A 26,514-nucleotide genomic window follows, 5' to 3' on the forward strand; every position below is an offset into this window, starting at 1 on the left:
TTCTCTAGCTAGAGAAAATTGTTACAGGACAGTCAAATTCCTCATCACAACTTGTCTTTCTGTACATATCTGGGTATAACAGAAAAGCAGAACACATATATACAGAAGTCAAATAGCTGTTAGTGGCCATACCTGTAGGATTTAAATACTAGAAGAGGACTATGATACGGTCCAAATGGAAATGGTTTTGCTTCAGTTTGTTTATTTTGTGATGTAACAAAATCCATATCCACTGAAATTTCCTACAAAACAAACATACATAGGAATTGCAACACAAGCTAGTAAAAGCCACCCTCATATTTACCATTAGAGCATTTACCTGACCACACAATAGATCTTCCTTGGGTGATATAAAGGCAGTACTTTTCAATAACAGCTCTTTCAAGCTGTCAGCTTTAGCATAAAGTTTTTTCAGTTCATCAATATTCAACCCAAGGAAAAGCTCAGGCTCCTCTGCTGCCTTTTTAGAAAGTTTGTTTATAGTTTCTTGTTTTGGAGTGTCCATGTGTTTAAGATTTGGTTTAGTATAAGAATTAGAGTCTCTGAAAGATCTCCTTCGTTCTCGGTTTGAGTTAGACAGAACTTCATCATCGAAGTAGTTTTCTTCACTGTCCAAAGACAATTTATCCTGCGTGAGATCATGAAGCGATGGCTGAGGTAATGCAAATTCAGATTCCTCTTCTGCCTGAGGTGCAATATCAGATTGTTCCTTGGTCTGAAGCGCGCGAGCCTCTTTCAGTTTCTGAATCTTCAGAGCATACTCATACTCTAATTGCTGCAGTCGTTTTTTCTCTAATGCAATCAATTCTGCTGAATGCTTTTTTGGACTTGATGCAGGGGAGTTCTCCAATTTCAACATTTTGCTTGGCTGAAAAGAAAAAAAATCCTTTTATTTCATTTTCACGTTTACTGATCTATTGACAGGAGGTAAATTAAACATGGGCAAGATATTTAACTCAGAGTTTATAAAAATATTTTTAACCTCTTGCCAGAAGATTTCAACAAACAGCAGGAAAACCACAAAAGTTTCCCACAATTCAACTGGCATGTTTGCAGGTTTTTCAGTAAGAATTACCCTACATCATGTGCTAGCCTTCAATAGAAGTTCTAGTCACAGTTAAAAGGTGAGCTACAAAACATGTATAGATTGGAAAAACAAAAAGAAGAAAAAAATTACAAAAATAAGCCTCTTTTTGTTTTTCAAAGTAACAAAATCAGATCCCTACTTCAGTGCTTTTCCTAGATAGTTTTAATAAGATCAGTGATATCTAGAAACAGGACTTGTTTTTCTTCACAGATAAGCAACATTATCTATATATTAACAACATTCCTTCAGCAAATACATGTAGACTATGAACAATCTGTTTTTTTAAATGCTTGATGCTTTTCCTGTTGAAGACTCAAAAACAGAGGAGACAAACTATGAAGATTCCCAGTGTTTTTGGAATGTTTTCCTGTTTTTTCTGATATCCCATCTGAACAGTTTCCTGATCAAAATTGCTACTACTTTTCAAGTGCAACATTGTTTAACAGCAAGTGCAACATTGTTTAACAGCACGCAGCAGACTTACTCCAAGGTGATCTTGCTCCTGTTTTCGTTTCCCAATTTCCTTACTTGCTACTGCTTTTGCTCGAGCAAGTTCTTCCCCATATTTCAATGCCAGAGCTTTTTTTACTGTTACTCGTTGTTGAACTTTATGAATCTGAAAAAGAGAAAAGAAATATAATACTAAGATGCATGTTTACAGATACGATCACATAATAAAATAAGAAAACACATGGGATTGAATTAATTCTCCAAAGCAAGCCTACTGCCTCCAAAAATCAAGCTTCAGATTCCAAGATTTCTAACTACAGTAAATAGAAACATTTCAGAATTTACTTGTTCCTGAAGCTTCTTGAGAAACATCTTATTAGCATTCAAGATCTTCTCTGTTGCTTGTAGCTGTTCAGCCAATTTGTTAATTTTGTTTTCAGCAATTCGAACATTCTCCCTCTTCTTGGCCTCTTGTTGCAACAAATGTTTCAAGACAGATTCATCCTTCATCAACAGAAGTCTAAAAGTAGAAGAGTCACGTAACTATTTTTTTCCAGAAATAGGTCTCTTGCAGATATCATTTCTCCCCTGAAACCCTGGTAATTTAAGAACTTAGAATAATGTTTTTTGATGAGTGACAAAGAACTAAGTTTCTCCTAACAGTCTCAACATCCATGACACAATAAGCATCAGTATTATATACAAAAGATTTCAGTATTCAAGATGAGCAGTTCAAAGCAGATGAAAACATCTTAGTTATAAGGACAGAAGGTAAGCAAGTGGGCTATTTTAATACTTTTTAACATTAAGCCATGCAAAAAACACATGTTCTTGCTTTCTGTTAAGTAACAAGCCCAGTCTTTCATAGGGTACATGCTCGTGCCCTGAACATTTTGCAATCTCCTGAGGTGGGTATGAAAGCACAAAAGCAGAGTAATAAAAGATAAAGTTATGCATCAAAGGAAGATAAAGATTTAGATGGATGGGATGGAATTGAATAAAGGAAGGGGAGGAGGGGACAACATGCTATGACTGAACACATACCAGTTTCTTCACAAGCCCACACAAATCAACAAAGTGAGAAGGAAAGTTGAAAAGAAGGATGCAAAATACTTATGATCTTTGCCACAGTTACTTGTAAGGGTGAGAAACATGGAAGAGGCATGCGAAAAGATGTAAATGACAAGCTTCAAACGGCATGCCTATTCTGCAGAAAATACTAATTCATTTATATCAGACATATCCCTTCAAAAACATGCTACCCTCAAAACGTACTTAGGAGTGAAAGCCATACTTTTTTTTCACATTTCTGAGTTATTAGGTAGCACGGATGAAGTTCTAGTCACTGAGTGTAAATGCAACTGAAAACAGTGTGGCGAATCATATTTACAAATTACCAAACAGCATGCTGGCCCTACAACACAGGTCCTTTTGTACAGCAGCAGAATTCAAGGCTGAATTGCTCAAGACAGCAAAGAAAAAACACAGAAGTTTGCTGTAATTCAACTACACATGGAAGATACGTATATGTAAAAACTTTCACCCTTCTAACCAAACAAGCTAGGACGCTAGGACTAGCTAGGACTTACTTATTTTTCTTCAGCTTCGCTTCTGCTTCTGTAACTTGCTTTGTCACTACTGCTATTCTCCCAATTCCATCAACTTCACCATCAGAGTTTGCAGGGGACGAACTGTTCCTCAGTGGATCGGATTTAATTAAACGCTGCTTCTCACGACTAAAACATGTTAAAAGCAAAGATTTTCATTAGCTTCAACATTTACTCCCAATTGCTTTAAAATCTTTAAAAGAAAAACAGTAGCAGTGCAAGACTTCAAGTTAGAAGAAAAAACCTTCCACAACTGCAATCATTTACCACAAGTCAGTTCAAATCTAAGGACTTTCTTTAGACTCCTAAAGTTGTCCTACTAAAAACTGATGGTAGGAAAATCGTAGGTAATGGCAAGGTCTTCAAATAAACAAGGTCTTCAATATGAAGGTGTTCGTATTTTAATTCCAATTACAAATATACATTAGTAAAGAAATACGAGGAATACACGTTTTACTTTGGCAATAATTAAACTCAGTTGTACCTGGCAATCTCTTCTTTTAAGAGTCTGTATTCTATCTTCTTGTCTTCTGGTAGAGCCTCTGGAGTTCTCATTGGATCATTTTCTTTTTCCGATTTTGGAGGGGCTTTGATTTTTGAAGCCTTTTACAAAGAAGTCCAAGTCAATACTACTCATGCAAGTTTAAAATACAGCTATTAACTACTATGTTTACGCACTTTTTCAGCACAAACTTAAAACTACTCATGTTATAAGATCTTTTATGCCAGTGTTTTTTCCTGCCATTATGTATTGGATTTGAACTGAAACAAGTGAAACCAAAATATGTTATATTGTATCTGTGTATTATACATTGTATCTGCAAGATGAAATCTTAACAAAAACATTTCAATCAGCTTGTGCAAAACAAATTACAAAGTAATTTGTAATTTAATTTGCAATTTGTAATTTGTAATTTAATTTGTAAAAACAAAGTAAAGGTCCAAATGGGAGTAATTACCTACTCTTGACCTTTTCTACTGTAATCCAAATATTTCTTGACCCAATTCAAAAGCTTAAATTCTGTATACATAGGTATATTTTGTAATTATTTTGCTATTAAGTACTGATAGCTTACCTCAACATTTCTTCTTGCTTCTTTTATCATGGATTCTAGTCCTCCAAACACACTGTTAGTTGAATTAGATGGCTCTCCATCGGACTCACTATCATCTGAATCATTTAATGTAACCACAACAGACTTGTGTTTTGGAAGCTGTGGGGAAGAACAAAAGTTTTTATATCAAGAAAAAGTTAAGAGACGACTGATTACTTATTCACTAGAAGAGAAAATGATGCTAAAATCCTTTGTTAGCATGGCACAACATGATACACCAGTTCCACACTGTATGAAAAAACTTTGTGCATCTCCACTAGCACCCATCCCTGATACTGTAACATAAATAGAACATTTTCAACCTACTCCCAGGTATCTGTAGCATATTTATTGCTCCACAGTCATAACACAACTATCTCAAACCTTTCACTCCTATACTTGGTAAATTATTTAACTTTTAAGGAAAATTATCACCTACCATTTGCAGGCAATTTTTGTAAGTAAACTGAAAGGTAACAATCAAGTCTGCATTAGAAATGTCGTGGTAGACGTAGAAGACCAGGACTCCTCCACACACTTTCGAAGCCTCTTCCCACAGTTATACCTAACAACTTACAGTGAGCTGGCTGCTCAGGCAGTTAAACTGACAGAATGCCAACTGCACATAAAGAACATAGGCTACAAGATTAACCACATTTTACCAACATTACTAACTGAACCAGCTCACTGAAGATCAGAGGATTGTCAATTCCAGCAGAGAGAATGATGCACGAACAAAGCAGTTTAGATAAGCCTCAAATGCTCTGCAACTACACATGGAAAAGATGTGATTTCAGTTCACATTTCCAGGACTTCTCTTCCCATCTCCCAGTTTAAACTTTTTTAAACTCTTATCTGTATTTATTTGTCCAGACCTAACCTTTACCTCAGGACAGGACACCACCAAAGTTTCTGTCATTTAAAGACATGGCAAAAAAAAACAAAAAACTATACTTTTTGAAGTGGAACACACTCAATTTCCACATTCCTTTCTTTCTGATGTTCTCTTTCTGGACAATACTCAGAATAAGGATCACATCTACTACTTCTGAATGTACTACAGTTGCGGTTTTTGCACTACCATCACACAGTATACAGGTAGAATTCCAGTTTTCATTGGTGCAGGAAAACAGAACAAAACTCTGGTCCTCCCCAGCCAATATTCTCTGGCTGTAGTTCCACGAAAATCTAATTTGATCAAACTGGGTATCCAACCCTTTTCCACATCTTCTAATGCCTGATATAACAGTTCCCTATTAGTGGCTCTCAGTATTCACAGAACAAAGCCATGAAACTGTTTTTGGCACAGTGGGGCACCATAAACTGTCCCTAAATCCCCTCATTTTTATTCTAGGGAAAAGCTGACAGTGGAGAGGGTCAAAATCAGCTTTTCTCCAACTAGTTTAGAAAGTTCAGTAAGGAACAGGACTGATGCTCCGGATGCCAGTATAAAAGGGAGACACTGGCCAGCAGCAGCAGAAAGAATGATACCAACAAGATCCTGATGGCCACTGTATTTCAGGCATTTTAACATGAACTAACCACTAGCCTGGTTCCATAGACTAAGCATGCATTGCAGGTGGACTTCATTACTACATTCAAAGCTTTAGTTTAGTTTAATAGAAAGGAATGCCATTTGTATGGGAAAAACGTAAACATTTTTAGTTCAGACGAGTGTGGGTGTGTTTTGGTGTCCTCTTAAGCTGTTACATTCTTAATTCAGTGTCAAATTCTTTCTAGAAAAGCATACGAATTATCAAAGTTAATAATTCAAATTTTTAAATGAAACTCCACCATTCTGTGCTGTATCACTAGAAAATAAAGATCTCATCTATTTGCTGTTCACCCAAACTCAGTACAACTTCAACTTGTGGTCTTAGTAAGAGAAAGAAAAAGTATTTCCTTACTGTGATCACTGCTCGTGGAGGCCTTGGTACTCTAACAAACTTTGTATTTTGTACCCGTGGCTGAGAGACAGTATTAATACTGACGGCAGACAGATTGCTTCTTGGCACAGACTGCAAATTATCTGGAACTGGAGGGGAAGGCGGACCACTGTTACTTGAAGTTTCCTAACAAAATAAAACAAAAAAATAGTCATAAAAACACGTTACACACAGCTATTTTAAAAGACATGGAAATATAACCATAAATGAGGAACTGCCTAAATCATAATTTCAAGTTCTGAGACGTGTATGGAACAGACTATCCAAAAGTGTTAGACAAATCTTGCGATACTGCTAAATAGGCATGCAAGAGCATTTAAGTTATCCACTGTTCACAGGTCAACTGCAAGGGACTGATGACCTTTTAATGACATCAAAAACAATCTCAATCTTCAAAACCACAAACTTTCTTCCACACAAAAAAACACCAAACACCATAAGCATTAGAAGTTGCAGCTGTCTCCCAACCACTCTGAGACAGTTAAGCAATAAACAGTTTTACAGAAAATAAAAACCCCACTTCGTTCCGCATTTTCAAGGTTTTGGTACCTTGAAGTTTCATAATTCTTTCACAGAAGACAAGCTGCAAGTTACAATTCAAAGGATATCCTGGGGTGGGGATTTGTTCTGGTTTCTTTTGGGGGACAGAGGGAGATGGATATTCATTGTGGGGTTTTTTGTTGGTGGTGGTTAGTTTTTAAGTCATCAGAAAGACAACCTTATTTAGGAGGTCACATTTAAGTCTTGGTCAAGAATGCCACCTAGAGGTTTACATTCAAAAACCAGTGGAGTACCTCAGATCTGAAAGCTCGTTTGTTAGCTAGAGACTTGAGTAGCTCTTCTCTTAAGAGCATCTCCTCTTCTTCTTCCTCATCTGCAAATGGAGGTTTTGGTGGCTGCTCAGGCTCTTCAGGCGGAAGAGGTGGAAGAGGTGGAGGCGGATCAAGAGAAACACAGGAAATACCCTCCATATAAAGTTGGTTCAAAGACGGTACAGGCTGAGATAAAAAGCAAAACAAGGGGTTGAAACTTTTGAAGTTTACTATTTCCTTAGGATTATTTAGTAGAGGTTATGCTATATCTAAATTATTTCATGGTTTAAAACTAATTCGATCTGCAGTGGATTTAGACTACTGTCGAAGGCTGGTGCTGAACACTTCTAATGACCCAAAAAAAGATGGAAATAACAAGGTTACATTTGGATGGTCAAAGTAGTGCAGACATACAAACTACAAATGAAAATTCGAAAGTATAGATAGTCTAGCCAAAGAAATATGGATGACTTGATAGGTGAGGGCCAATGGATTATATCACACTGCTTCAGAAACAGTCCTTGAAAGGTTTTTACAAATTTGTCTTAGCTAACAAAGTTACAGGCTTCCTTAGTTAAAAACTCAAAGGCCATCGTGACACAGAAGAGCAAGTTTCTATTGCCTTTCTAAGAAGAATAAAAACTGCTCACTGAAGAAAAGTGATGAGGAAAAAATCTATTTTCATGGGAACTCTGTGATGCGAAGACAGCATATAGTCAAAAGGCACAAAGTTTGAAAGGACTGTGATGAGCTACAGGCTTCCCCCCCCAGCCCTGCTAGGTAACAAACTTTGCTTGATATAAAGAAAGAGCTTAATGCTACTAAACAAATAAGAGAAAAACTAAGTTCAGTAAGGAGAACTTCCATTGAACAGAAACCTGATCAGGCAAAAAGTAGCTGAAAAAGTTTTAAAAAAGGAACCACAAGACTTTCAGATAACCAAAGGAAGTCACCACTTGGTTCAGAATTTTTTCAAATACAAACTAAATTTAATCCTTACTTCAGCATTAGAAAAAAGACACAAAATGAGAATTATTAACATTTTCAAATACATTCCTTTCAAGGTTACTTACTGGAATTGGAGGCGGCAGTGGCAGGGAAATTGGTGGTACTGGAGGTGGGAAATATGCCATTGGACACTCAAAGAAAGGAGGCTGTGCTGGAGAGGAAGCTAATAAAAACAACTGTAAGAAATACTAAACAACAACTCAAGTTTTTACTTCAACTGACTTAACACAGCAGAAGAGGGAGGGCTTTTTTAAATAATCAATGCTTTTCGAGTCAGTTGAAGACACAGCACAGTGCATTTATTTTACACACAAAAAGTAGTTAACTGTGCAGTTTCTATTTTACAGGTGAAATGGAAGTACTCCCAAAAAGTACTACTAAGGTAATGATTCAGGATGATTTAGCCCATGTATTTCATCTAATTTGCAAGAATATCTTCTTATAAGTATGTATCACAATAGCGTGACTCCTGACTACTGCACACCAAAAATAAAATACAAATTAGGACAGCGGCAGACTAAACACACAGCTGACACTTAATTGTGAAACAAAACTAGAATCATAGAATGCTTTGGGTTGGAAGAGACCTTAAAGATCATTTAATTCCACCATCCTTGCCAAACTCTGGGGCTGGCCTTGCTAAGGAACTGAACTGGACAAGTATCTTTAAGGACAGAGATCTCTCAACATTTCCAGGCAACCTTTTCTAGTGTGCAACCATCCTTTTGCAAAACCACCTTTATATCTAAGCAAAATTTCTTTTGTTACTATTTCAGTGTTGCCCCTTGTCCCCCTGTTGCACGCTGCACAGAAGAGTTTGGCTCCATCTTCCCTATAACTACCCGCTAGGTTGCTGAAGACAGCAGCAAAGACCATCCTCAGCCTCCTCTACATAAATACAGCTCTCCTGGTCTCTTTTCATAAATCACGTGCTCCAGTTGCCAGTGAACTTTGAGGTTCTCTGCTAGACTCATTCCAGTATTATCTTATACTGGAAAACCAAAACCCGATGCAGTCTCTTAAGTTGTTAACATATGGCAATAAGCACTTCACTCAGTCTTGGTCCTTTCCACTATAGTCTCGTTACGGTGCTACAACCCAGGCTGCAGCTCACCTTTACCACCCAAAGGCACACAGCTGACTCATGCTCCATTTAACATCCATAGGGATCCCCAGGCCCTTTTCTACAAAGCTGCTGCCTATCCAGTCAACACCCAAGGGCCCTTGATTTCTACACAACTGCTTTTGAATGCAAAAATATTAATTTTAGTGCTGCAATGAGTACAGTACAACCTTGAAGACTTTCAAGATATCCCTACAGCAGAGATGGAAAGGAAAAAAAAAGTCAGTATTAAAACAAGACAAAACTAGCTTACATTAAAAAGTTAGCGCACATCGTACCTCAAGAGAATGATTTTACTTCTAAAATAACAGCTCATTTCCTACTTTTTAACTTTATCTACTCACTATACAAGAAAACTGTACATTAGTCTTACCTGGAGAGTTAGTTTCGCTATCTGTATCCATAGCAACTTCATCGTAATTATCATACTGATATATGCCTCCTGCACTATCCAAAGACGGTTTATCCAAAGACCATCTCAAGTCTGTATCTGAAGACTAAACACACCAAACAGGGTATTTTATTTAGCTGATCTCACATTATTCTTCTAGAGCAGAACAATTAAACTTTAGAGACAGGCACCTATGTCTTCTACTTCATAAATACAATTTACACAGCTTATTCAAAAAAAGCAAACTGAAAATCAACTTTTAATCAAATCCACTGCAGGCAGTGACTTTAAACAGCCAGTTTTGAAACTGCAGCTCTTCAGCTCTTTGGTGAGGGGAGCAGGAGGAAATAATTTGCAAGTGTACAACCCACACCAATCTTACCCAAATGAAAGGGAACACCTGTCTAGAGAGGGATTAAAGCACTAAAATACCTTGAGGTTTTTTTTAAGGGGTTAAGGAAACTTAGGTGAGGGTGAAATCAGGAGGGGGCACAAAGACAAGAAAACTTATGAATCCCAAACATAACACCTGAATACCATACTACAAATTCATTACCCTGCTTCTTGATCTCCTCTTTCCTCCAACTAGCTTCATAAACCGATTGTACTGCTCTTCTTGATTTGAGAGGTCTCTAATTTTTCTGATTTCTTCTTCTCTCTTTCGTCTCTCCTCTTCCTCTTCTTGTTTCCTCTGGTCTTCTTCTTTCTGACGCCTGTCTAGTTCCTTTTGCTGCTGCATCTTCTTTGATGTCTTTGTCTGTTGTTTCCTCAAAGTTTGCTTGGCTTTAAATAGAAAGATATGCGATTAACTCCACCTTAACTAATTAGTTCCCCAAACCCTAGATTCTTGAGGAGCTTTGAGTAGGTGACGAGGGTTCTAGAATGATAAACAGCTCATCACCCCCTATTTCACAGGATCATAGAATGCTTTGGGTTGGAAGGGACTACTCTCTAAACCTACCCTCTTTTAGTTTAAAGCCATTCCCCCTTGTCCTATCACTACACTCCCTGACAAAGAGTCCCTCCTCAGCTTTCCTGGAGGACTCATTTAGGCACTGGAAGGCCACAACAAGGTCTCCCTGGAGCCTTCTCTTCTCCAGGCTGAACAACCCCAACTCATAGAAAAGGTGCTACAGTCCTCTGATCATCCTCGTGGCCTTCCTCTGGACTCACTATAATACTTCCATTTCATTCCTGTGCTGGGGGCCCCAGAGCTGAACACAGCACTCCAGGTGGGGTCTCAGGAGAGCAGAGCAGAGAGGGAGAATCACCTCCCTCGCCCTGCTGGCCACGCTACTTTTGGTGCAGCCCAGGCTATGGTTGGCTTTCTGGGCTGCAAGCACACATTGCTGGCTCATGTCGAGCTTCTCAACTACCAACAAATGTTTTTTTCACACAATGTAACTATGTATTTCTATTTCAGAGTAGCTGTCACTGATAGTCATTTCAGTAACATTAAACTTATTACCTGTAGCACTCGTTTTTTTTGTTGAATGTGCTTTTGTACTGGCTTTGACTTTTTGTGTTACAGTTTTCGTTTTTGTTAATTTTTCCTTGCTTTCCTTCATCACCTGTTGTTCTTTTTGCTGCCATTTTTTACTAGCAGACTGAAGTGCAAGAAGCCTAAGCTGTAATTCAGACATCTCTTCCTCTTCATCAAGCAGCTTCTTGAGAAGAAAAAAAAAAAAAAAGGATGAGACAAAATGAAGAAGAGTCATTTAATGACATTGTTTTGAAAGTCTTTTGAAGTCTGTCCCAAAATTTTTACCATGAAAAAGCTTAAAAATACTGCTCTGCTGGTAAAGTGCTGTTCTTGAAGAATGAACCACTTCTACAATTGAAATGTTTGACTAGTTTGGAAAAAGGTATCAGACCATCATAATGCAATTATGCCTCATTTACAAATAAATACTTTCTTACCTTTTCAGATGCCACATCTGGACCACTAACTTTTCGCGCTGATGTTTGTTCTTTGTCTTCTGAACCTTCCAAAAGAAAAATACTGTGGTTTTAAGCAAGCTGTTTCTCATGAAACAAAGCTATATTAAAACGATGTGTAGATTTGAACCCATGCAAAGATATTTCATCAATATCATTGGTACCCTGCATAAAACACAACAGCAGTTGTACGTATATGAGCACATTAAAACACATTTATATAAACTTGACAGGTCTGTTGAAATCTACATCAGGTTGCATAAGCCTAGGGCAAGACTTGCCATTTTTTAACAATCCTCTGTCTTACGGCTGACATATACTTCAGCAAGAAGCAGAGCAAAACAGATTAGGAAACGAGGAGAAAAGAAGGCTTCTTGCCATCCATTTTATGCTACCATCTCATATCAATTGGTGTCCTGAGCATCTCAGATTCCCCTGGCAGCTATTCTGAGTAACAGGTCAGTCTTTTGCAAAATGAAATATAAAGGCTCAAAGCCTCAATAAGAATACATTTGCTCCATTTCACACCAAAGAAAGAGAAAGCTGTGCCATGGAAATAAACAGCAAATAGTTATGCTTTCCTGCTGAACATTAGTATGTTGACAAATTAGACTGTTCAAAAACCATGCATCTCTCTATTAATATATTTTAATATATGTATATATTATACACATGCTATACTGTAATTTAATTATTCATGATTAATAGAACTGATAGCATAATTAATAATTATACATTACAATATTAATATAGGATATATATAATTATGTTTAACTGCATCACAGAAAGAAAAACTTTTAGAGAGAAGCTTGGCGGTCTTTTCCTATATTGGCCTTTCTTCGAAGAGATTCCTCCCAAGTCAGATCAGGCGAAAGTAAATTGTACTCAGTGAAGGTTTTACTCTTCCCCATGTTTTATGAAAGGTCATATTCAGAGAGACATTGTGTAAACTATACCAAATCCTTGAACCTAAACAAAAATGGTATTTAACAAATGAACATCTTTCTGCTTGCACATGCAGGGATGTTTTCAAGCACACATACAGGAAGAGGAAAAATAGTATCTAATGCCCATCTGCATTCTAAAACGATTCAAAAAACTTAAGCAAAGATCTTCACCATTCAGTCCACAGGACGGAAGGGACAAGATGCAGATAAGGACATGGCATGCAAACCTAAAACGCCCTTTCAGATCAGAAGAGGACGACAGACAGAACAGACCAATGGGCAGCAAGGAAAGGAGAGCAGGGAATAATGTAAAGCCACTGCCAGCGGAGTTAAACCACAGCAAATTAATTCCAGAAAAAGACACAAACTTCCCTCAGTTTTAATATAAATTCTTCAACTTGAACATGTCTGGAAAGATGTCCAGGACACCAGTTAATATAAATACCATAGGAAAAAATGAATGTTGCTAATATCTTAATAAATGTATAATTAAGTAGTATACAATCACTTCATAGCCACAAATCTACAATAACTAAAATCTACCAGATGCTTTGGAAACCTGCATTACATTGCCAGAAGGGCCTCTGTCTTACATATCTGTCTGCTTTCAGACCACCTTTGTCATACACTTAACTGACTGGCGTGCAAAAATCCAGATGCTCTTAAGACACAGTACAGAATCTATCTTCCCTATCATATGGTCTGCATTTTCATCTTCAGTGCTTCTAAGCTTTGAAGTTGGATTTTTCTGAGACTGTTTTCCTTTTTATTCCTGCCTTGCTGTTATCCTCCTGCAAGCTACTTATTTTTTTTTTCCTTCTATGGCCAGAATCTTGTTTTTCCCCATGTCTCCCAAAGACTACATTCTCTCAAAGAACACCAGAATTTTTATTTTATTAATGGGAAAGACAAGGGGAAAGATATCTAGAATGAGGTGGTTTGTCTAGTAATTATCAGCTGTGCTTTTTTTTTTTTAAACAGGCTCTCTTCTAAACTTTCATACTGAAGATACATATGAATGACTCTGACTTTGTGTTCTAGTCCTACCTTTCTTCGTATTCTTATTACCCATTTGCATCCTTACTCCATCCATTTACCAATTTCTCTTCTTACTCCATCCACTTAATTAATCTCTTCCCACTCAAATTGATAGTTTACACACATTGACAAATTAGCTAACATCAGATAACAAGTGATATGCATTAGTGCATCCTCTACACAGCAACCATTTATTAGAACTAGATGAAGCCTCAGAATAGGACATTTAAGTTAAATAATTGCCTTATATTGCTAGACTTAAAAGTAAGCTAAAGGACAGAGATCAGCAGAACCTGTTTAAAAAAAAAATGCTTCCAAGCAATTACATAAAACTGGAAGGAAATACAGTCTGTCTTTAACTTACAAATAACATTTTAATTGAAACTAATATTTTAATACAATATTCCCAAACACTTAATATATATGAGAAACAATGGGAAGCAAAAAACTTTACAAGCTAAAACAACTTTACAATTACATACCTTGGGTGGATTCTGTGCCTTCAGATTTTTGTGATAACTGCTTTGTTCCTTCTTTGACTTTTTTTAACCTGCTCCTCTCAGCTGGAGTAGACAGTTTTTGTCTAAGAGGTTTCAGTTCAAATGCCTGAAAGGCTATAACCGGATTTTTCTCCTCAGGAGAAACTTCTTTTATAGCATCTGTTGTAATACTGTCAGTTTCTACAGTTATTTGGTCCTCAGTGTCCACCGCTTTATCATCATCACGTTCATTTTCTTCCCTGTTGCTTAGAGCCAGTCTTTCATCTTTATTAATGTACTCGAGCTCTAACTGTATCTGCTTGTACTTCAAGAGCAGATCCTCAAAGCTTTCTTCCACAGAACTTTCATTTTTAGAAGAGTAGTTCTGTTTTCTAGATGGGGACCTTCCAAAAGTTTTGGCTGAATTACTGGTTAAGAGAACTAAGACAAGAACATGTATGACCTTAGATAGCAAAGACGTGACCAATAAGGACTAGACTACAAATTCTTTTCGTCATAATCAATTCTGATAAATTTTTATTTTACCCTAATGCCAGCTTGAAAAACATCACCCATAAAATAAGAGCAGTACGTAAAAGATGCGTCCATTATTAGATATGGACGACTTAAATACTTTCTGAAACCAACCATTTCAAGTTTTCTACTTATTCAAAGAATTCCATAGAAGCGCTGAGAAGTCTCTCTCTCTAGGCCACGGTACCCTCCTGGGAACAATTGCTGTGATACGGAACATTTCCGGCATTCCAAGGAACAAGTCAAGCTTCCAGAGGTCCTAACGCTACCGCTGACCCCACAGCCGACACTGACAAAGACGGGCTAAATTCGTTCTCACTCATTTTATCCTTTCATAAAATGCTAAGACCTAGCCACAGCCCAATTAAAGGCTGCAGTAACTGTAGCTCAACAAACACATTAAGGCACTGAATAATCAACAGCTGTAAGGAAAAAAAAAAACAGTGGCCAAGACTTGCAATCAAAACATCCAAAATGGTAAAAGAGGGTTTGGAATTACTATTTACTCAGAAAAAAGTTCTCTGCATGTGCCCAAGGGATACAGATTTTCTTGCCATGTTGTCTAAAGCAGACAAAGGAAACATTTCTTAGACAACTATGGTAAAATTCCCACCATCAGAGGTTTACTTTTTTTTACCTTAAAAAGTTCTCTTAAAATTAAAAAAAAACAACCCAGTAAAATAATTACCCCCAGGAAAAAATACTTAGCATACTGAGTCAGGTTTGACTCATTCAACATCCAGTACCAACCCTCCATGATAACAACTGACTCACACTAAGTTATGGAAAATGCTTCTTCATCAACATCATGTCTCAAACCAATAAACGGAGTAAAACTAGAAGCTAAAATAGGTATCCCCCAAATGCAAAAATACTGAGCACAGAGGAGGGTAACTTTGTTTCTCACTCACAACATTCATCACTAACTTGGATGTTTCACTACAAGTCTAAAGAATCTTGGTATCCATCCTACAAAAACAACTCCTGTATTGCAAAACATTTCCTGTTACTACAATGCTCTCTTCAGCTTCAGCACAAAAAAAGCAGAAATTAATCCATCTAAACTACATAAAATCCAGAAAGCAAATGCTATTATAATTTGAAGTTCTGTAAATATATTGAAAATACATCCACAGTGTAAAGAGCTGGGTGCAGTATAACCACAAATCACGTCATAAGCATATCCACCAATCTACCTCTAAAAAAACATTAGTGATTGAGAGTCCCAAGAAACCCTTACGCTAATTTTTACAATAGATGTTAAGTAGCTTAATAAGTCTAAAATTATCTATAAATAGTTTCTGGAGTCATCTTGAATTGGGTAAAAATACCAAATTTTGAGATATTTTTTGAGCTTGGAATAATGAAATTGACGGAGCTTCCAAAAAGGTATTAATCAGAAATTTGGTGTTTGTCACGGTTTTGGCTGCCATAGAGTTAATTTACTTCATGGCAGCTGGTATGGCGCTGTGTTTAGATGTCAGGGTGAAAATGCAGTGATAACACACTGATTCTAGCTGTTGCAGGGCAGTGCCCTCACAGAGCCAAGGACTTTACAGCTTCTTGCGCTGCCCTGCCAGTGGGGAGGCTGGGGGTGCACCAGGAGCTGGGAGGGGACACAGCCAGGGCAGCTGGCCCAGGCTGGCCAAAGGGATGTCCCATACCACGTGGCATTGTGCTGAATGATCAAACTGGGGGGAATTTCCTGGCATGGGGGGGTTGCTGCTGCACAAGGACTGGGCAGGCATCAGCTGGCTGATGGTGAGGAGTTGTAGTTTGCATCAATTCCCCTCCTCCCTCCCCCATTTCTTTCTTAGTTTATTCAACTGTCTTTATCTCAACCCACAAATTTTCACATTTTTTACCCTCTTCAATTCTCTCCTCCACCCCACTGAATAGGAACAAGTGAGCTGCTGTGTGGTACTTAGTTGCCTACCAGGTTAAACCATGACAGTGGTTTACAGATAGGGTTTTTTGGTTGGTTGGTTGTTTTTTTTAGTACATAGCTGTACACATAGAATGCAAGAGTAGGTGGAATGCTATGAGAGGCAGTCAGGATTGCATTAAAACAACACTTATTCTTCAGTCGACACTCGAGAGCCTTCATCCTACAACCAAAAGCAAGAGACCAACTGATGACACTGGGGTTAGAAGTGAAGAAAAAATGTAAAAAAAAGAAACCTCTGAAGGGTTCAGAATTCACCAGCAAAAAAGTCATATTTTGGTCTCATGTTTCATACTCAAAAGTCCACAAATCTCTACGTATGAATTTCTGCAGAACGCCCATCCAATAGCTTCACATTTAAGTTGTTAGGAACTAAAGATAAACCTACTAAAAGATAATATCCAAAGAAGTGTAAAAAGAATTCTCTAAGTGCCCCACCATGTTGCTGATTTACTCCTATTTATACTTACACTTCTACATAGCACACACAAAGTACCAGTTCCATTGATAAAGAAAAAAAAAACATTACTTCTCTGTTAACACACCTTTAAACTTCGCACTTTCCCTGGGGATTTCCAAATACCACTCCAGATCACAAGCTTCCCTACACCACTTCACATGAAGGTCTCTTGTGAAGGCACGTGCCAATGTACTACACCCCTACCCCATTAATATTAGCAACGTGGAGGTTCCTTAGTATTTAGGAATACTCTAATTCAAATCGTTTATATGGCAAGGATATGAAAAATACAGAAAGAAATGTATTTTAGAGAGTAAATCATTGGCCTTCTTTAATTATATGACCCACAAATAATCAAATGTGACTCATCAACAAGAAACAGCATTATTAAACTGCCTGCAATGTTTAAGCAGAAGAGTGTATCTCAAGTATTAGGGATAAAAGATTCTCCCCTTTGTTGCTTTTGGTTTGAAAATGGAATTATCAGTTTCTGAATAGTCTTTTAATTAGAGCATACAAGGAGACTGTATCAGTATTAACAAGCATTGCAAGGTCTGCTTAGGATGATCAATAGATTGGCCCTGCAAATTACTCATTCCACAGAAGGTAACCATTTTCTGGTGCTTAGAGCAACACTGCAAATTAAGATATCTGTAACATCCACTTTCAGCACTAGAACCATCTTACTATGTGACCTTGGGCAAATCACATCTTCACACATTGCCTCTCAAGAAATGATCCTCAAATGAAGAGTTATGAACACTTCAGTGGTAATGCTCTAACATTATGAGGTGAGATGAAGTAGCTCTTTATCACTGGTTTACATATCCTGTCCCCACTCCAATAGAAGAACAGTTGACACTTATAAATAATCTAGGATCGAAAGTAACACAAGGCTCCAATGATCAGCTTTCAAAGCCTTAAGTCCTGTCACAAGTTTGAAAAAATCCCTGTTCTTTGGGACTGCCAGCACAGCCAAGCAAACAAGACACATCCTTTGACTACTGGTACAGCAGACAACAAAGCAGTGTATTAGTTTTAACCACTATTTCTCTTGCTTAACATTTTTGGCTTCCATTTTTATATTTGCCTGTTTTCCGTTAGGCAAACAGCTGTATTTCCATGCCACGCTGCCCCTAAGTTATGTTTCACGTGAGTTGTTTTTCTATCTATGTCCTGGAAAATGAGAGGAGCTTTTTCCAGCACTTTTGCAGTTCCCACTCTTAACAGAAGAAAGTGTTAAAAGGGTTCAAAACCACCTAATCAGCTCTCTAGGAGCGATCAGAGAACACCCTGCCAGAAACACAGAGTATGGCTTTGCAGAGAAACGTGGCTTTCCCACATTACCCAAACTCCCACAGGAAACGCACTCTGCGCACAGAGTCCTGTGTCAAGATCGGTTTAGCGGTAAAGCTGGCTTTAGCTATGCGTTACAACCTCTGAGGGCCTGTAAGCGAAAATGAAAAAAAAAAAAACAGCGGATCCTTCATTGCCCAATAAGGGAAATTAACAAGCTTAGCGTTTTACAGCAACTCCGCTGTAATTATATCCGCTCAAAGTGCCTCGCCAAAGCCTAAGCCCGCTTTCTAACAGAAGGGCTAGAAATTTGGGGTTAGAAAAGCAGCGCCCGGGACCCAACGGGCTAAGGCTTTGTTTCAGGCCACGCTTTCCCCCTTTCGCTAAGGCAGCTCCCAGCGGCAGCCCTGCCTGCCAGCAGCCCCTGCCAGCAGGCGGGGAGCCTCCCTCCCTCCCTTCCTCCTTCCCCAGAGCCTTGGGCCACGTCTGGCAGCGCCGCCCCCCGCTCCGAAGGATACATTTGCGAGGCGAGGGCTCCGTCCAGCCCTGGCCGCCGCCGAAGCCGGCGCCGCCTCCCCCTCCGGGCGGCCTCCCCGGCGGGTTGCCTCCCCGCTCGCCGCCTCGGCTCCGGCCCCAGCGCCAGCCGCCCCTGTAGGGCCGGCCTCGGAAGCGGAACCGGTCCAGGGCGTTGTGGCTGCGCTCCCAGAAGGAGAGCCGCGGGCCGCCCTCCGGGTGCGGGCCCGGCGGCATCCGCGGCGCCGGCAGCGGCGGCGGGTGGGAGCGGAACGAGTCCTTGGGCCGGTAGCCGCCGTGCCCGTGCAGGTGGCCCATCTCCGGCGGCGGCTGGTGCCGGGAGCGGGGGAAGCGCCGGGCGGACGACGACACCGAGAGGCCCCCGCGGAGGCCGGGGGGCGGCCGGCGCCTCGAGTAGGGCCTGCTGCTGCCGCTGCTGCCGCCGCCGGCCGGGCCGCCGGGCTCCGAGCCGCCGTAGGGCCCGGCGCCGCCGCCGCCGTTGTTGTCGTCGTCGCTGATTTCGCCGTCTTCCAGCTCGCCCTCCTCCTTCGGGGACAGCCCGCTAGGATCCGCCGCCGCCGCCGCCTCTGCGGGCGCGGCCGCCGCCTCCGCGGCCGCCATGGGGCCCCCAGGCCAACGGTGCCGGGCAGGCGGAGCACGAGCGACGGCGGCTCCTGCGCAGCGCGGCCCCGCACCTCGCCCCCGCCCCGCCCCGCCGCCGTCTGCCGCCACCGCCCGCCCGGCGCGGCCCTCTCGCGAGATAGCGCCCGGATTGCGCAACGGCTGAGAGAGCGGGGGGGGGACCCGCGCGGGGGTCTCTGGGTGATGTAGTTCTCGGTCCCGAGGGAGGGTAAGGAAAGCCTACCCCACCTCGGGGGCGGGGGGCGGGAGCCAATGGGGTTCGGTCCGCCATGTTGGTGAAGGAGACCGGGTTGGGGGGGGGACTGGCCGCCATCTTGTGGAAGGGAAGGGCGCTGGCTAGAGGGGGAGGGCGGGTGCCGAGCTGCGTGGTGGCTTCCCTCGGCAGCCCGCCGGGTGTCCTTTCTCCCTTGGTGGGGCCTGTGCCCTGCCCGCCCCGGGCAGTGCAGGCTTCTGCAGGAGCGGCAGCCGGTGTCCTGGCGGTGTCCAGCACCCGCCTGGGCGCCATTTGCCCGCCTGCCTTCCCAGGGCTGAGCTGCTGTGCTCTTCCGAGGTTTCTGGGAGGCTCGCCTCTTCAGGTCGGCACTACCAGTTTCCACGGCAAAAGTAAAAAGCGAGCATCTCAGAGTGGAAAACAGTTACATAAAAATTAATAAAGTGGTACCACGTGTTTCTATCAGACTTCTCCAAGGTTGAGTATTCTGGTGCTACTACGTGTGCATTTCAAGGGCTTCATCTCATAGCAGGGTGTTGTCAGGCGAGCAATGATTATGTTCCTGGGCAGGAGGAGAAGCCTTGTTTAGAACAGAGTAAGACGTACTGAGAGCGTTCTGAAACAGCAGGTGTAGGTCAGGCAAGGTATCTGGAGCAGTGTCAGATTTCTGTGTCTGAAATCTGATCTGCTGTAGTTATAAATGTTTCAATTTCACCACATCTAGTGATGATAAGCTGCAGAAATTTCCCTCCCAGCAAACATTGGTTGGTTGGGCATCCCAAAATTTTGCATATATCTGGTTCCAGTTTACTCTACAGTTAAATTTATTCCTAAGTGTTTTCACCCACCAGAAGGATATTAGTATCAGCATCTTTTAGGAGGGGGAGGAAAATGCTTACAAAACTAAGGTAGTGGCACAGAAGTAGCAGCTTTGTGGGAAATTAACTTCATGTGATGGTCCCACTTCATTGACTGTTGCCATGTTTGTTCAGAGTTCATCTAACAAGCGTGCTGAATTTATTCAACGCCACTATGCGATCTGTATTATAACTTTCTACCTGAGTTACTTAACCATCTGAAAAAGAAGATTCTACAATATTTCTTTTTCAGGAACTAGGGGAGTTCAATGCCCTTTGTTTGATTGATTGTTCTCTTCTTGGTAGTCAACTATCGTAATTTTAAATATGATAGGTTCTATGTAAACAATGAGGATTTTACTTTTTTCTCATTTAAGAAAACATTAACTGGCTAGAAACTGTGGGAAACGAGTGAGGGCAAAGTATGTGACTGTTAAACATATCTTCACGGGTTTGGGGGGCTTAAATTTTATGATGAAGGGATTTTACAGAATAGCTAAACATTTTACATTATATTTGAATTTCTGAGGATTGTTAGGTGGATCCATAATTTGACACTGCAAATTGCACAATTTCACATTGCTTTGTAGTTGTTTCCTAGCATATTTCTGTTTTGTGTGCATGTTTTTATTATTTTTTTATAGAAACCTATGTGAATAAATCTTCCTAAGAAAGAAGCTTAGAGGCTTATATCTAAGAAGGAACATCCAATTTCAAAATAATCATTAAGTGTAAATAAGTTCTTACTGAACTCAGTTAATACCTTCAAAACACATGCGAATGTAAAAAGAAGGACAAATGAGAGGAGACAGTAAGATTGAGAAAAAGAGTGAAGAATTATATTCAAATAGAAGGCATAGCTGCACACTGATAGATAGAAATTATTTGTCTCATGAGAAGCTTTAAATCAAGTAATACTTCACCATGAGATATATCTGAGCAAATTATCTCAAATACCTTAAGAAATCTTTCCTTGGATGAGTTAGAAATACAAGATAAAATAGGAGATGCTTGTATGAGGTATGAGATAAAAATCAGATATTTTACAGAAAACTATAAAAGCTTTTCAAACCAGAAAGTAGACACTAGTCTTTATTTTTGATACCTATGCTGAGTTAATACTAAAAAATGTATCAGCCATATTGATAAGCTCTCAACCATTCACTCACAACCATCACTCAGTGAGGAGAAAAAAATGACATTTTGCAACTGTTCAATTGTTCAATACCTATCAGTTACTAATAAAGACTTTAAAATCTGGGAGATGTTAAAACGTGATTTCAAGTTTTTACATGAGGTTATAATAGTGTCTGGTGAAAGAGGTGGTTCTGTGAGTTCAGTCTCGTTATGTACATACAAGGGGCTTTTTTCTTTTTTCTTTTGGAAGTGGCTTTATTTTTAGGAACATAAAATAATTGCTGCTGATAATTTTAGATGGAATACACATACTCAAGTGGAAGTTAACTTCTTCTTGTTGTATGTTCCTAGAAAGAATTGCAATTTCTTCTACATCAGTGCCCATTCCTTTATCCCCTGATATTTAAAACTGAGGAACTCCTTCATTGGCACTTGAAACTCTACACAAGCCTCTTTGTAAGGACTCATAGAAATTAATGTCATGTTGAGAAGAAGTAAGCAAGCAAGGTCAGAAACTTAACCACATAACTCATGCCCTCTTTAAGGCAAAGATGACTGTAGGCTTTTTCTGCTGAGTTTGTATTGTACTTGAAAGTAATATATCTAGGTCAACAAAAGACCACAGTGAGTGAATAAAGTGTATTTTAGCCTGTGCTGGGATAATTATTTTTCTTTAATTATTCAAATTGTGTACACATGTAATCATGGTTGATCTATATACAGAAATAGAAATATTCTGTAGTGTTTTTATTTCATTTCCTGTTTTAACATATGCATGTAATTTTGTTAAACAAAAATATCTTATAGTTGGATTCCTCTCCAGATAAGAGAGTTGTTTTTTATGGCACATGGTTGCTATAGCCAATGTCATGTTTGCGCTATTTCCCAGACGAATGTCTGTGGTCTTTTTCTACAATTTGATAGGTATACAAATACATGTAGAGATGATTAAACACAACCATTTCCAATATTTTGATATTTTCACATTTTTCCTAACTACTTACCTGACTATTTAAAAGAGAAAATCTGAAACTAAGAGTGCAAATTAGCATGCTTTAAAATAATGTAATCAAGTGTACCTTTTCTATCAAATGTAAATACTGCCACAGGTTGCATGTCAAATGTTGGAATGAGAAAGAAGTGAAAAATATAAACTTCACATCAACTTCACGAGACTTTTTTTCTTATGAGGCAAGTGGAAGCGTGCTATAGCATTTTCATCTGTATGAACTAGCAGTATCTGTTAAAAGCACTGTGGAAACAATTAGAGGCAATATGTTATCACGTTCTGCAGTCTTTCTCAGTTCTTAATAGTCCTCAATATGAACGTTTTTAAAGTAGTATTTCCTACAGCATATACTCGGAGTGAAGGATGACAAAACTGGTCTTGGACACAAGAAGTTAGCTGTTGCAACAGTAAAAGGAGCCTTTACTAAAGAACTTTTTGGATGGAGGCAATGAAGGGCCATAAGAGGTTAACTATTTATTTGTACTGGTCATGAGTGAAGATTTAAGCTGTTGGAGGCATAGCATAAAAATAAGGATAAAAGGATAAAAATAAGTAACTCCTTTTGACCAGGAGTTTTCTTCTTAACCTGTCCTTCATAACTGTGGGTCTGTCTGTCTGACTGAGACTGCGTTTCTTTAGCTGGGAAATAAATGACTTGTCATCTCACTTTACATGAATTCCACGTTACATAAGTAGTAATTGCTCAAGTGCAAATACTGCAGAACGTATCACCCCACTTATTGTGTATTTTGACAAAATGCTTTTCAAGTAAATCACTCTTTCTGTGGTGTCACTGAATAAATATGCAGTCTATTTCTCAGGTTCAGGTCAGGCAGAAGTAGGTTATTTCTGTAGCTCAGGCAGAGAGCACAGAGCACCAGAGGTTCAGCCCTCTGTTGATACAAACTGACTTAAAACAAAAATACATACATTTACAGCAGATACATTCTGCTTAGCTAGGGGCCTGATGTGACAGAGCGGCACCTGCACAGGAGGAGACTGTCACAGCAGCTGGACCAATGTGTTCCTCATGATTCTGTCTGCAATCCTGGGGCCTCAACCTACATCTGTTCAGCTTATCTCTCTTGTCACACTGCTGTGTCCTTGACAAACTTTTAAACCTAGGAAGGCCTGCTGCCACCTTCCTCCATCTGAGACTTCATCCTCTCACAATCCTTAGAGACACCCGGGGTGCTGCAGACAAGATGCAGGTGTCTTACTCATGGCTCTTCTACTGAAGACCTTGCTGTCTTGTCTGTCCTTGCCTCTGGACTTAGGCATATGCCAGCATCAGCTTCTGGATTTCTCCTTCTCTTTCCACCTCTGTTCATTGCATGTCAAGGTACACAAATCCCATTTGCAAGACAGGAATTAGTGTGGTTACAGCAGTACCTCTGTATTTCTTAATACACAGTGTTACCATACAGAGGATTACTTGAATAAACACATACAATACAACCAGTAGTAGTAATAAGAATAAAATGCTATACAATTATATTTTTTAACCTAGAAACCCTACATTTTTTTTTTATGTTTTCAAACCAGTTCCACACATTCCAATTATTGGGTTGTTTTGCTTTGGCTGCCTCTTTTTTAATGTCTTCACTTAAATCACAAATGTTTTTGGAGTTGTCTGTCATGTAGCTAAAATAGTCTTTTCCAACTACAATGTGTATTTCACCCTTATGAGCCAGCATAAAGCCAAATTTTAATCTGTTTTGATTGTACAGATACCAGTCATCTCAGCTGTTACTTGGTAAAAAGGATCTGCAGTGTTATTACCAATTTGCTTTAAATAATAGCTAGCAAATGGCTTTTGCCACCTCATGCATGGGAAGCATAATAGCCCCCAAATTTTCATGCTATGAGTTAGCTTGCCTTTTCTGATAATATTCAGAGGGAAGAGATGACAAATGTCAAATAGCTGGGGTTACATACCCTGTATAACATGGTCCTGTGAGAGCCACGGGAATGTAAACATACCATGAATGAAACAGGCTCCCAAGGAAGTAGGTATAGAAGATGAGCTGAACTCACAGTTTAGTGAGTTATCAAATAACTGTCTAGTATCATTCTAAGAATTAGTAGTTCGGGTACAATTACTGTGCCCATGTAGTATGTTGCATTTGCTTTCATGTAGCAACTGTTCTCAGGTGCATCCAGTCCCAGGTGGATGGCAGAGCTGGAGCTTCATGCGTACGTGTATTGACTTGACTCAGATCAGTTCCCATTTACTGTCATCAGGGATAATCTTGAACAAGTAATTTCTGCCCTGGGGGATTCCAAACTTGTCTTTATACTGATGAATTACATGCTGTAGGATGCATGGGGACACCTTCATTAGAGTGATGAGGGACACTGTAACACACCCAACATTTCACAACATCTAAGTTTTTATCATCATGGTAAACCAACAGAACGGTATTTTTATAGTTCATGTGGTGATACAGAGACTTGACTCTTAGAGGACAGGGTGCCTTTATGGGTTCCATTCTGTTGATCTTCAGTCATCTGTGTGTCACCTCAGTGTAGACCCAAGTCTCTGGGCTCCCAAGAGTGCCACAGTTCAGAGGCAGATTCTAGAAGGGCTTCTTTTAACTGCAAGTGAATAGTCCTCATACATTTCATGAGAGCTTTCCAATAATTCCACATAACATTAGTCATCTGTAGCTTGGAGTGATGAAGTGGCCTCGGTGGGGTGTGCAGGAACCTTATGGGTTTACCCACTGAAATATTACAAGTTGATAGTGCATATTTTTTATTCACAGGGCTCTTGAGGCCATGGTAAAGCATCTGACTGTTTAAGGTCAGTTTCTTTGCAAATTTTGGACAGTCTAGTTAAATGAAAATTTTTCCTTTCAACAGCACCACAATGTAAATGCTGTTGGAACCATAAGGCTTTACAGACCATCTGGGCAACTTCTCCTGTGAAATTAGTCCCTCAATTACCGTGTAGTCTGAGGGGCACTTTGAACTGAGGAGTTCTCTCAAGAGTTTCTTGGTGACAGTAGCATCTGCATGTCTGCAGAGGTAGGCCTCTGCTCATCATGAGAACTTGTTCATGATTAAAAGACTGTGTTTGTAGTTACAGCAGTTGGGCATCCGTATAAAATCCATTTACAAATTCACAACGGGACTCTGTGGTTTTGGGTGTGCTACACCTTTGGTTTGAACCCTTTGCCTAATGCCGTAGACCAAACGAACAGGAGAACAGGACTAGGACTGCAGTACAGTTATATGCTACCGGAGAAATGTGGAGCAAACCCATCTTGTTGTACTACTGTAATCAAACGCAGTGTGTGGGTCACACCAGCAACGGAAGGGAAGGGAACCTGAGGTGCTGCCAAGCAGCTGTCATGGGAATGCCACAAGGAACTGAGGTGTAATGGGCACCCAGGCCCAGCCAGCCTGCATTTTCATCTCCCAAGGGCAGGTCTTGTAAAATAGATAGTTTTAAAAGAAAGCAGGTGGTGATGAGGCTGGTGAGAACAGGTTCAGGAGCCTGCAGGCCAGAAGGGCCTGCTCTCCTTGCTGATTGATCATTTAAGGCATTTTCTTATGTGACATCATCACAAGGAGAAACACGAGTTTAGCATTGTACTATTACTGAAAGGAAGAGGGCTTGCAGCAGACCTTCAGCATAGCAGCCATTTTGAACAGGAGCACCAGATGACGTTAAGCAGTTGCACTGTTCTCAAAGCTGCCCAAGGTCATGCACAACCCCAGAGGCGTATCAGGAACCAGTGTAAAGAGTAGCTAGCTGATTGCCCTCATGCATGAGGCGCGAGTCAGAGAAACAAGATCAGCAAATTGTGCCAAAGAGAGGGTTGGCAATAATAAATAAGCTTCTAGACCACTAGTGGAAGTGCAGACAGCACACCCTGAAGCTAGATGCCTGGAGGAGCCAGGGGGACTGGACCCATCTAGAAAAAGGATAACGTGTGGGTTCTGTAGGGGAACACCTCTGAGATCAGGGTGTTCGGAGTTGTT

At 40.1% G+C, this 26,514-nt stretch overlaps 1 protein-coding gene across 4 annotated transcripts in view; it reads right to left on the reverse strand.

The window, feature by feature from the left end:
• Positions 1–19,392, reverse strand: part of ZFC3H1 (zinc finger C3H1-type containing) — a 39,457-nt gene extending 20,065 nt beyond the window's left edge. For 3 of the 4 annotated variants that reach the window (XR_014580772.1, XM_083827037.1, XM_083827039.1), the window contains exons 1-16: positions 18,674–19,392; positions 13,924–14,340; positions 11,439–11,503; positions 10,987–11,185; positions 10,075–10,301; positions 9,501–9,624; positions 8,070–8,167; positions 6,979–7,182; positions 6,146–6,310; positions 4,221–4,358; positions 3,629–3,747; positions 3,127–3,273; positions 1,883–2,057; positions 1,572–1,703; positions 320–868; positions 133–242 (exon numbers count right to left, since the gene is read on the reverse strand). Coding sequence is in view for 3 of the 4 variants with exons in the window: in XM_083827037.1 (XP_083683163.1) it covers positions 133–242; positions 320–868; positions 1,572–1,703; positions 1,883–2,057; positions 3,127–3,273; positions 3,629–3,747; positions 4,221–4,358; positions 6,146–6,310; positions 6,979–7,182; positions 8,070–8,167; positions 9,501–9,624; positions 10,075–10,301; positions 10,987–11,185; positions 11,439–11,503; positions 13,924–14,340; positions 18,674–19,289 (3,485 nt within the window). In the remaining variant the exon portion in view is untranslated. The remainder of the gene's footprint in view (positions 1–132; positions 243–319; positions 869–1,571; positions 1,704–1,882; positions 2,058–3,126; positions 3,274–3,628; positions 3,748–4,220; positions 4,359–6,145; positions 6,311–6,978; positions 7,183–8,069; positions 8,168–9,500; positions 9,625–10,074; positions 10,302–10,986; positions 11,186–11,438; positions 11,504–13,923; positions 14,341–18,673) is intronic. The other variant, XM_083827038.1, reaches the window with a different exon arrangement.
• Between the last annotated feature and the right edge of the window lie 7,122 nt (positions 19,393–26,514).

The sequence above is a fragment of the Anser anser genome (genome assembly GCF_964211835.1).
Source record: "Anser anser genome assembly, chromosome: 1".
Taxonomy (NCBI): domain Eukaryota; kingdom Metazoa; phylum Chordata; class Aves; order Anseriformes; family Anatidae; genus Anser; species Anser anser.